Source organism: Trichechus manatus, unplaced genomic scaffold (assembly GCF_000243295.1).
Source record: "Trichechus manatus latirostris isolate Lorelei unplaced genomic scaffold, TriManLat1.0 scaffold00011, whole genome shotgun sequence".
Taxonomy (NCBI): Eukaryota; Metazoa; Chordata; class Mammalia; order Sirenia; family Trichechidae; genus Trichechus; species Trichechus manatus.
This window is the reverse complement of record NW_004443947.1, coordinates 3370246-3382477: the sequence shown is the minus strand read 5'-3', so window position 1 is coordinate 3382477 and position 12232 is coordinate 3370246. Positions and strand designations below refer to the sequence as shown.

General features: G+C 39.5%; 1 protein-coding gene across 3 annotated transcripts in view; it reads left to right on the top strand.

Annotated features, from left to right (window-relative positions):
• Window positions 1-7499, top strand: part of SFXN1 (sideroflexin 1) — a 63064-nt gene extending 55565 nt beyond the window's left edge. For all 3 annotated transcript variants that reach the window (XM_023726494.1, XM_023726493.1, XM_004371178.2), the window contains 3 exons: window positions 75-124; window positions 898-945; window positions 7403-7499. In XM_023726494.1, coding sequence (XP_023582262.1) covers window positions 75-124; window positions 898-945; window positions 7403-7499 — 195 coding nt within the window. The remainder of the gene's footprint in view (window positions 1-74; window positions 125-897; window positions 946-7402) is intronic.
• The last annotated feature ends 4733 nt before the right edge of the window (window positions 7500-12232 follow it).

The following is a 12232-nucleotide window of genomic DNA, read 5'->3' as shown; positions in this document are numbered from 1 at the left end:
AAAATATTAAAAAAATAAAAAAATAAATAAAAAAAAAAAAAACCATGTTCAGGATAACGTTTGTCTTAATACAGAGGTTCCCCTGGATGAGTGCGCCTGTGCAAGTTGGATTGGTTGGCTTCTGGTGAGTAGAAGTTACTTTCATATCATTAACTGCTTTTTTAAAGATAAATATGCAGCATATGAAAAGTGAGGGAAAGGGTAGATAATATGGGACACAGGTTTTGAAAATGAGACTGGCCCAGAACGATTTGGAATTCCTGGTCCCAGGAATTAGATATAAGTAACTTTTTGAGTGCATTGGTGGTTCATTGGTAGAATTCTCGCCTTCCGTGAGGGAGACCTGGTTCAAATCCCAGCCAGTGCAGCTCATGCACAGCTACCACCTGTCTTTTAGTAGAGGCTTGCATGTTGTTACGATGCTGAACAGGTTTCAGTAGAGTTTCCAAAGACTTACTGAGAAGAAAGGCTTGGTGATCTGCTTCCAAAAATCAAGCAGTGAAAGTCCCATGAATCACAGTGATCCCGTCTGTAACCCATCATGGGGATGGCGCAGGACCGAGCAGCATTTTGTTCCATTGTGCATGGGATCACCATAAGTCAGGGGCCAACTGGACAACAGCTAACAATACCATGTTGTCTTTAGAAAAACCTACAACATTTGTACTCTTATTTCTGAGGCTCTTTTTTAACTCCTATTATCTCGTTCTTTTTTTTTGTTTGTTTCATTATTTCGGCAATCTTAGGTAATAAAATTACAGAAACAAGACATACTGTGTGAGGGAATATGAAGCTGTACAGAAAGAAGGGGGATTGTTACATTAATAAAATGGGGGAAAAATCAAAAGTTTGCTATTTCTAAGATTATCTAACTCATCTTTTCTTTCTTTTTTTAAGTTTGGTGTTTGCTACACCTCTCTGCTGTGCTCTGTTCCCTCAGAAAAGGTACGTAGATGTTACTCTTCAGAATGATCATGATTTTTAATCCTAAAAACTAGTCAAAGAGGCAGGAGGTATTACTTCATTTCACTGGTAGGGAAGTTGAGACTGGAAAAGATCAATGAAGCCATGGTCTCTAAAAGAAATGGAGGCAGAAATCAATCCCAAGTCTGTCTAATTTCAAAACACCTTACCAGCTCATTTCTGCTCCTTACTGTTAAATTAAAAAATGCTTTATTCTTTAGTAAAAGTCAGGTTAACTCTGGTGCAAATTCGCTCTTATGAAAATTTAAATGTAGTTCACTGTCATCCAATCCATCGGCAAATGCATCTGTAATGCAGATGTATTAGAATTTAATTCTGACCCCCAGGAATGGCAACTATATGCACTTAGTTTAGGTAGTTGGTATGTTTGCTTCCCTTCTTCTTACTTCATTTTTTGGTCTTAAAAGCCTTAATGCATACATGTCTTTTACACAAGCTGCCCTTGAATCCTGCCTCTGTTGTGAAAATTGGATTGACAGGCATTAAATCAGCATTATATAAATCTAGGTCATCAGCCTCCTCCTAATCTAGCATGAAGGCACAGAGAAGCAGCATCTTCTTGTTTTTATTTTTTTAATGCTACCAGGCTTCGGTCTTTGTAATGTCTTTTCCTTCATGGGCCAACCAGTCCCAAACACATGGCTTTTAACGCCCTAGGCTTCCAAAATAGGTTTCAGATGAAGTGTTCTGTTCTAAACTAACTTTATCAGTTTTCACTACCTGATAAAGAACTCTACCTTTTATCTGCTTGACTGTTTCTGTCTTTGACCCCTACTGTTCTTGAATAAAAAGGAGCCCTGGTGGTGCAGTCATTAAAGTGCTCGACCTCTAACTGAAAGGTCGGCAGTTCGAAACCACCAGTGACTCTGCAGGAGAAAGATGTGGCAGTCTGCTTCCATAGAGATTTACAGCCTTGGAAACCCTAAGGAGTCACTGTGAGTTGGAGTCAACTCTGCAGCAGTGGGTTTGGTTTGGTTTTGGTTTGTTCTTAAATAGGAGCCCTGGTGGCTCAGTGGTTGAAGTGCTTGGTTGCTAACCAAAAGATTGATGGTTCGAACGCACCAGCTGCTCTGGGAGAAAGATGTGGCAGTCTCTTCTGTAATAAAGATTTACAGGCTAGGAAACCCTGTGGGGCAGTTCTGCTCTGTCCTATAGGGTCACTATGTGTCAGAAGCAATTCAACAGCAGTGGGTTGTTGTTCTTGAATAAGGAGTCCCTGGGTGGTATGAGGAGCCCTGGTGGCACAGTGGTTAAGCGCTCAGCTACTCACTGGAAGATCAGTGGTTTGAATCCACTGGCTGCTCTGCAGGAGAAAGATGTGGCTGTCTGCTTCCGTAAACATTACAGCCTTGGAAATCCCATGGGGCAGTTCTACTTTGTCCTATAGGGTCGCTATGAGTTGGAATAGACTTGACAGCAGTAGGTTTATGGGTGGCACAAATGGTTATCTCACTGGGCTGCTAACCAAAAGGTTGGAGATTGGCGTCTCTCCAGAGGTTATCTTGGAAGAAAGGCCTGGAAAGTCTTCTTCCCAAAGGTCACAGTCATGAAAACTCTATGGAGCACAGTACTACTCTGATACACATGGGGTTGCCATGAGTTGGAGTCAACTCAATGACAACTGGTTTGGTCCTTGGAAAGGGATTTAAATGTCAGGGAGAGAGTCCTTCATCAGCTTGATACCTACAGGTGAGTCGGTGGAGAGGGCAGGCCCTTCAGAATCTGTTCTCTAAGCTCATCTGTAGAGTGGAGAAATCATCCCTGTTTAATTGTACAACCCCCAGAATCCAGGGCTTAACCTCGGGAAAGTTTGTTTCTCTAGTGTGTGACGATTGAACATCAGAGCTCAGCAGTTCATCTTGTACTCTGTGGTTCAGAAATAGTGTTGATAAAATGCTGAGGAGAGTACCTGATAGTAAGTAAACTCTTAACTAAGTGTAGCTATTAGTATTTTGAGATTAAAAGACTTAGATTTGAAAATCAGTAAAGAAGCTCCCTGCCTTGATTTCGCTTAAAGGTTTTGTTTGAGAAAAGCAGTATCGTCCTTTTAGCATTTATTTTATGATTAATTTTAAGTCTAGGTATAGAAATTAAAAGTTTTCTGTCACTACAAATGTCTTGAAGTCACATGGCCCTGGGGAATACACAGTTTCACATTTGGGAAATCAAGAATCCGCTTTTCTTCCTCTGTTTAAAAATGAAGCTTATTAGTCTGCTTTCTTTTTGTTTCTCTGTATGTTTGTATGTTTTTTCTTTATTTTTCTTGCTCCTCAGTTGCACAGAATAGGATTAGTCATATTCCTTGATTCATATAGCACACTATCCTCATTGGCTCAAACATGACCCTGTTTTATTTTTTTTTTTAATTTTTAATTATTTTTATTTTATCTATTTTAATGCTATAGTGAACACCCATGAATCCACTGCCCAACCTGAGAAAAATTATAGCTATAAGTTACATCTACTTATGGGCTCTTCCCATTCTATCTCCATGCCTCCCTTGCAGATTTAACAATGATTCTGAATTTTATGTTTATCATGTGATTGCATTTTAAAATTTTTATCACATGTTTATGCCTAACATGTTGTTGTTTGGTTTTGTTTCTTGTAGAACTTTTCAGTAATGGGTGTCATACTATATATAGTGTTCTGGCACTAGCTGTTTTTATTCAACATCATGTAATCACTATTCATCGACATTGATGTGTGTAGCTATAGTGCATTCATTTATACTGCTGTGTAGTAGTCCATTGTATGAATACACCATAATTATCCATTCTACTGCATGAATGAGTGATAATGAAAACACTCCTTATCAAAACTTCTAGGAAGCCACAAAAGTGCTGCTTTGAGAGGAATTTATAACTTTAAATGTTTATAGTCGAAAGGAGCAATGGCTGAAAATCAGTGCACTAAATGTCTAACCTTAGTTTAAAAAAAAAAAAAAAGCAGAAGAATGAACTCCAGAAAAAAGCAGAAACATGGATATCAAGAGCAGAAATAAATAAAAGCGATAATAAAGAAAAAGTAAAGGATCAACAAAGTCAAAAGCTGGTTCTTTGAAGCTAGAAATAGACATACCTTACTATCCAGCAATCCCACTCCTAGGAATATACCCTAGAGAAATAAGAGTCATCACTCGAATAGACATATGCACACCTATGTTCATGGCAGCATTGTTCACAATAGCAAAACGATGGAAACAACCTAGATGCCCATCAATAGATGAATGGATAAACAAACTATTGTACATACACACAGTGGAGTACTATGCAATGAGAAAGAACGATGATGAATCTGTGAAGCATCTCATAACATGGGTGAAACTGGAGGACATTATGCTGAGTGAACTAAATCAATCACAAAAGGACAAATATCGTATGAGACCTCTATTGTAAAAACCCATGAAAAAGTTCACATAGAAAATGTAACAATCTTTGTTGGTTACAAGGGATGGGAGGGGTGGGGGGGAAATACTAAATAGGCAATAGATAAGTGGTATCTTGGGTGAAGAGTGAGACAGTACCCAGTACAGGGGAAACCAGTGCAACTTGTACAAGGAAAGGTCATGGAAGCTCCATGGACACATCCAGACTCCTGAGGGACTGAATTGCTGGATGGAGGGCTGTGGGGACCATGGTCTTGGGGAACATCTAGCTCAATTGGCATGACACAGTTTATAAAGACAATGTTCTACATTCTACCTTAGTGAGTAGCATCTGGGGTCTTAAAAGCCTGTGAGCAGCCATCTAAGATACTCCACTGGTCTCATCCTTTCGGGAGCAAGGGAGAATGAAGAGAACAGGATACAAGGAAAAGATTAGTCCGAAGGACTAATGGACCACAGCTACCAAGCCTCCACCAGACTGAGTCCAGTACAGCTAGATGGTGCCCAGCTACCACCACTGACTGCTCTGACCAGGATCACAACAGAGGGTTCTGGACAGAGCTGGAGAAGGATGTAGAAGAAAATTCTAACTCACAAAAAAAAGACCAGATTTACTGGCCTAAAGGAGACTGGAGAAACCCTGAGAGTATGGCCACCAGACACCCTTTTAGCTCAGTGGTGAAGTCATTTCCGAGGTTTCACTGTTCAGCCGGGGAGTGGACAGCCCCATAAAACCAAATGAGACTAATGAGGCACAGCAGTCCAGGGACCAGGGCTAGAAGGCAGAAGGGGACAGGAAAGCTGGTGATAGGGAACCCAAGGTTGAGTAGGGATAGTGTTGATGTGTTGTGAGGTTAACCATTGTCATAGGGCAACATGTGTAGTAGCTGTTAAATGAGAAACTATTTTGTTCTGTAAGCCTTCATCTAAAGTGAGAATAGCAGCATAATTGGAAGAGCATAGTCGATGTCACTGAACTGTGCATGTAGAAATTTTTGAAATGGTGTATCTTTGGCTATGTGTATTTTCACCAAAAAAAAAAAAGGTTGAGAAGGGAGAGGGTTGACATGTGGGGTTGTTGACCAATGTCATAAAACAATATGTGTACTACTGTTTCATGAGAAACTATTTGTTCTGTAAGCCTTCACCTGAAGACAATTAAAAAAAAAAATGAAAAAAAAAGTTGATTCTTTGAAACAATAGCAACAAAATGGATGATTGTCTGGTGAGATGAATCAAACAAAAAGAGAGAGAAGGCACAAATAAATAATCTTATGACTGAAAAAGGAAGCATTATTATAGTTTCAGCAGTGATGAAAAAGATACTGAGAATAGTATCAGAATCATTATACCAATAGATCTGAAAACAGGTGAAATGTACAAATTCCTAGAAAAACGTTAGCAACAATGAAAGATTAGAAAGTCTGAATAGGCTTGTAGCCGTTCGGGAACTGGAAGCATTATTTCAACTTCCTCCCACAGAAAAAAAACACAAGAATCAGGTGGTTTTACAGATGGGTTTTACTCAACTGTCAAACAGTTTATTTCCATTTTAAACAAACTCTCCTAGAAGATAAAAAGAGAAAACTCCCATCTCACATTAAGGTGTGAATAACTGTAATTCCAAAATCAGACTTGGCCTTTAGAAAATAATAATAATTATTATAGACACATATATATCAACAGAAAAAATAAAAAACAGTATAGCTTGGCACTTAAACACAGCATGGCTTTTGGACTGAAAAAGACCTGGCTTCAAATTCAAGTTACCCGCAGGTTTCCTTAGCAGTAAAGTTAGGCTAATACCAGGCTTTCAGGGTTTTTGTAAGGATTAAAATGCATGGTATCTGGCCCAATGAATGGTCAATACATTGTAACAGTATCGTTATCGGCAGCAGCAGCGTCATTGTCACCATTTCAAAATTACCCAAAGTCCCACTACATGGAAAATAGCAACTGTTAGTAATATAGTGTTTTTTCCCATATTTGTAATTTTTATTTTGTTTTACATAGTTTTTATACAAATTTATAATCTGACTTTTTCCAGCTCACATTTTACCACATATCAGCTATATTAGAAACCAAATATTTGGAAAAACTAATTACATAGCAAAGTGTTAACAACTTTTGGGTAGTAGGGATTCTGGACAATTTTCCTTTATACTTTCTATACAGCAAGTATGTATTTATAATTTAAAAAATAAGCTTCAATAGGTATACTCATATAATACTTTCAAATACACTTTTTAAATGCATATGCAAAGATTGTGGTGCAAATGGTTCACACGCTGGCTACTAACTGAAATGTTGTTTTGAGTCCACCGGAGGTACTGTGGAAGAAAGGCCTGGCGATCTATTTTCAAAAAATCAGCATTGAAAACCCTATGGAGTGCAGATCTACTTTGGCACACATAGGGTCAGTATGAGTTGAGATCAGCTCAACGACAACAGTTTGTGGTTTGGGGTTATTTTTTTGTTATCACTCAGTGGTAGGACTCTGAATGATGTTTTTCTCATACATCTTAATATTTTATAGAAGTTTTATAGTAAATATGTGTAATACAATAAAAAAGGGGGGCTTTAGTGTAAATATATTTTTAGTGTTATAAATTCCATTGAGTGCCTGTGTCATTTTTTTCTTAGTGGTAAACATTTGTATTAATTTTCTTGGGATTTGACATTACCACAAATTGCTTTCCCTACCCCAGCAGTGTCTGAGAGTGTCACTCACCACATAGCCCTGACAATAGTGAGTGGTTTTTAACTTTTTAATAATATAAGAGGTAAAAAAAAGGTATCTTGGTGTTGGGTTCTTAAAGTGCTTTCCTTTGATTATTAGCACCAGTTCATTTTCTGAAAGGAGTAGGATCCTCAGTTTCCAGCCACCTGAAGCACATTTCAAACAGGACTCTGTTTCCCTACATCCAGCCTTGGGATTCCCTCACCTGCCACCCCCTCTCCCTGCTCCTCTAGGCTCCAGTTCCCATCTTTGACCATGTAGTAACTCTTGTCATTTCTCCCTTATTCCAGTTCCATGTCTGTGACAAGTTTGGAGGCTGACCTGCAAGCCAAGATCCGAGAGACCCATCCTGAATTACGACGCGTGTACTTTAACAAGGGATTGTAAAGTAGGAAACGGAACCTCTGAGGCTAATCTTGCCAACCACACCTTCGCCAGGTGGTGAAGAAAACATTGTTCGATCTGTATTCTCCTAATTACCAAAACATTTCCAAGATCTACGTTAGCTTTGTAGAGGGATGCTGCTACTTAAAGCACAGAACCTGGTGCAGCCAGATGCCCAACATCTGGTGGGCCCTTCCAATTGGGCCCTTCCGGTTGAATCATATGATTTACAGAAATACCCTTCCTGTAGCTTTTATAGCCTTTATTTTTCAAAGACAATGTCCTAACCCTTACCCAGGGTTTTAAAAAGCACTGCTAGGCATAGAATAGGTGTTCAGTATATGCTCAGTAAATATTAACAATCAATGAAAAGGAAATTTGTTTAAAATACTGAATGTTCATCCCACTCTTGTTTCAAATCAAGGATATCTCAGAAGGAAAAGACAAAAGTTCTGAGGCCAAATTGTAAAAATTGCCCTTAAGTATTATGAGTAGTTGGCTTCCAGTTTGGGCAGTGGGCAGGTACCAAGTAGATGAAAGATTTTTTGGATTTGTAAAGTAAATGCTCCTTCTTAGACCTTTCAAAGTCATAGTAACAGATCAGGGTGATGAGACTTCTCTGCTGCCAGCAACCAGCTGCATCCATATTGTTGGTGGATTTCTTTAAAAAATTCTTATGATGATGTGGACCTTATACTTTGCAGTTATTGATTTTATAGTCAATTATTCACTTCAGATAATCAGATTAGTGAAATTTGCAAATGTCACATTTTGAAAATATATCCAACATCAATACCGTATGACTTAAGTTGAATCTGGTTGAAACTGGTCTGGCTTATTTTTTAGATACTTCAGCCACCTCCCTGTCTTACCATTCTCATAGATTTCTTTGAGTTTCAGAAAGATACAGAGATCACGTGTTTATGAATCAGTAGCCAAATGAATTTGACTTGAATGTTGTATATTACATTCCACCCTGTTTAAAAGTAACAACTCCATATACCACTGTTTACAGTATTTCTAGTGATTCCACATGTACTATATTTAATATAATAGAGAGATTATGTTTCAAGTATATCAGTGTTCAAAGTGATAATACAAGGTGTTTGTTTATTGAGTGTTGATCATTGTAATTCAGAGACGTGTTAAGTGAAAAAAAATGTAGAAATCAGTTTAGTTTTGGCAGATTTTCCAGACAATGTGACCAGACTGAATTTCCTCATAAAGAAAAAATGGTGTGCTTTGTGTCTGTGCTTCTCTTTTCTCTGAAAGAATTAATGGATCTGAAGCTTTGGGTGACTCTAAGCCTTCCTTTATGCCACCAGAATTTTCTCCTTTAGAATTTCTGCCTTAAACCATTTGAAGCAAAAGTTTCCATGACGTGCTGGCCTTGGATGTATTTTGTTGCCATAGCTGCTTCTCTTTAAAAAGTGGTATAAGTCTGGAATTCAAGACAGATCTCCACGAGGTACTTAAAAGGTGCTTTTAGCAAAAGGCAGCTTTCAAAGCACATGAACGTCTGCCTACCTTGCTTGCTCCAGCTAATCTCAGAACCCTTAAACCAGTTAATTTGTAGCTCCATTTCAGAATGGTAACCATCTTCATTGAAAGATTGATGAACTCACTAAAACTGTACACACACAAGGAAGATAGGACCAAAGCATAGTTATAAGAAGGATATTAAAAATGGAGATATGTCTTTTTAAAAATTGTTTGTTGAAGCTTCTGACTCTCAATGCTTTTATATAGGAATAGTAACTGTATAGTTTGATCATGGTTTATAACTTAAAAAAAAAAAGAACAAATGAACCAAGATTGGCAATCTTTGCTGATCTAGAAATAAGCTTTCAGGGGAACAATCACATGAAATGCAATAAGCTTGTAAAGAGTAAAAGTCATTGATATTTCTATTAACAGGCTATAAAAATTATGATTGTGAGTACTTACTCACTGGCAATGTTTATTTCAGTATTAGCACAGTGTCTGGCCAGTGTTGGAATCAACGTGTTGTTTCAGTTCATCTTGGATGAAATGTTAAATAAACTCAGAATGAAATTAAATTCTCTCTTTTATTTGTATTTAAAGGATCATGCAGTTTCTTTGTTGCAGTCCATGGTACCTCCTGTTCAAACTTAATACCTGGGGTACCATCAGTAACTCCTAATGAAAAGATACTTTTGTATTATGACTTCAGCAGGAAATATGTTTCTAATTTTGGCTACCAGTTTCCCACCTTCTTGAACACAATACACATAGAGACTCACACCCCCAGCAGCACACCAGTGTCATTCAAGGAACAGTAATTATGAGCCCAGCGGTGATACAAGGTTCTGCTTCAGACCCCAATGACTAACACCATTGCACAGAGTGGTGAGGTCAGTTTGCTTTGACCTTGTTTATCAGATTCTGACATGGAAATAGCGTTTGCAGAGGTTAACAGAGAAAGTTGAAATTAATCCAATATTGGGGAATGCCTCACTAATAGATTTAATAAAGAGCTGAGCATTTGGTCGTGTCTTAGCATCTGTTTTGTTACTACCACTCTGTCAGTCACTTAAATGACCTGACTCTGTTCGAGAGCATGGGCTTAGGGGTCAGAGCCAGGCCCAGTCTTGGCGGTACCCATTTATAAAATGCATGCCTTTGGGCTAGTGACAGTCTCTGTAACCTGCAGTTTTTTGGGGTGTGTCTGTTGTTTTGGTTGTGTTGAATCCACCTCACAGAATTGTAAACATGAAGCAAGAGGATCCCTGTACACCGGTTAGCATATTGCCTGGCACACTGTAAACATTCAGTAAATGGCCGCCGGCTGTATACTTGCCCTAGAGACACAGGACATGCATTCAGAGTGCCAGTATGTCATTGTTAATGCTACCATTTCAAAGCCCAGCAACTTCCCTAGAGGTAACCTACAACTTAACGAAAAATAACATCAGAATGGTCAAACAGAGACACTTGAATCCATCCCTTAAAAATGCCTTAATAACGTTTGCCTAACTGAGACAAAGGCAGGAAAGGTCTCTGCTCACAGATGGGAAAGCCAGGGCTTCCAGGACTGAGGCTCATGCTCAAGGCTGCTCCTGATCACCTGGAAACTATCGCAGACCCCAGAGCCGACATTCAAACATGCAGCCTGTCCAAAATGTGGACCACTAGAATACTCGCAGAAAATTCGTTTTTCCCTTGTGTAGTCACAGTGTCTGAGTCAGAGCCAACTTAACGTCACTGACAACAACATTCATAGTTTCATGGCAAGTTAAGGAAAAATAAGGTTACATTTGGTGCTGGTGAGATGATAAAAGATAGATAATAATTCGATAGATCAATAGATAGCTGACGTCGAGTTGACTCACTCATGGCAGCCTTATGTACAACAGAATGAAACATTGCCCAGTCCTGTGCCATCCTCACAATTGCCACCAAGTTCAAGTCCATCATTGCAGCTATTGTGCCAATCCGTCTCACCAAGGGTCTCCCTCACGCTTGCTGGCCCCCTATTTCACCCAATATGATGTCCTCCTCCAGCGATTGATCCCTCCTGATGAAGTGTCTGAAGCAAGTAAGTCTGACAACGTTCTGTGATCCAAAAGGTTTTCATTGGCTGATCTTCAGAAGTAGATTATCAGGTTTTTCTTCCTAGTCTGTCTTACTCTGGAAGCTCTGCTAAAACCTGTCCATTATGGGTGACCCTACTGGTATTTGAAATACTGGTGCCATAGCTTCCAGCATCATAGCAACAGACAAGCCACCACAGTACAACAAACAGACAGGTGGTGGGGTGATGATATAGGTATCACCTAAACCCTAGGTACTCAGTGTGGTCCAGGACTAGCAGCATTCAAGCTTGTTAGAAATGGAAATTCTTGGGCCCCAACCCAGACCCACTGAACCAGAATCTTTATAGCAACAAGAGCTCCAGGTGACCTCTGTACACGTCAGAGATTGAGAAGTACCACTTATAACCACACCTGAGTGTTCCCAGTGGTCAGGTAGCTTCACTGGGTCAGTGTGAGGTCCACTTGTGATTTTCTACAAATATGAGTATTTATCCCTCACCAGATTCCAAGAAAGCATGGGGGGTCAAATGCTGACATCCTTGGGAACGCAGTATCAAAAAGTTTACAAGGGCAGGGACTTCTGTCAGTTGCCGTATCTCGAGCACGCAGAACAGCTGTCCTTAACTGTCCATGTGGCCGCTGGGTTCAAGCTGGACTCTCCACAAATCTGAAAAATGTCCACATCTGTCATAGTCATCTAGTGCTGCTATAACAGAAATACCACAAGTGGAAAGCTTCGACAAAGGGAAATGTATTCTCTCACAGTCTAGTTGGTTACAAGTCCAAACTCAGGGCATCGGCTTCAGGGGAAGGCTTTCTCTGTCAGCTCTGGAGGAAGGTCCTTGTCATCAGTCTCCCCTTGTTCTGCGAGCATCTCAGCCCAGAAACCTCGGGTCCAAAGGATATGCTCTGATCCCAGCACTGCTTTCTTGGTGGTATGAGGTGCCCAACTCTCTGCTTGCTTCCCTTTCCTTTTATCTCTTGTAAGATAAAAGGTGGTGCAGGCCACACCCCAGGGAAACTCCCTTTACATTGGATCAGGAATGTGACCTTAGTAAGCGTGTTATAATCCCACCCTAATCCTCTTTAACATAAAATTACAATCACAAAATGGAGGACAACTGGGAATACTGGGAATCATGGTCTAGCCAAACTGATTATGCACATTTTTGGGGGAAC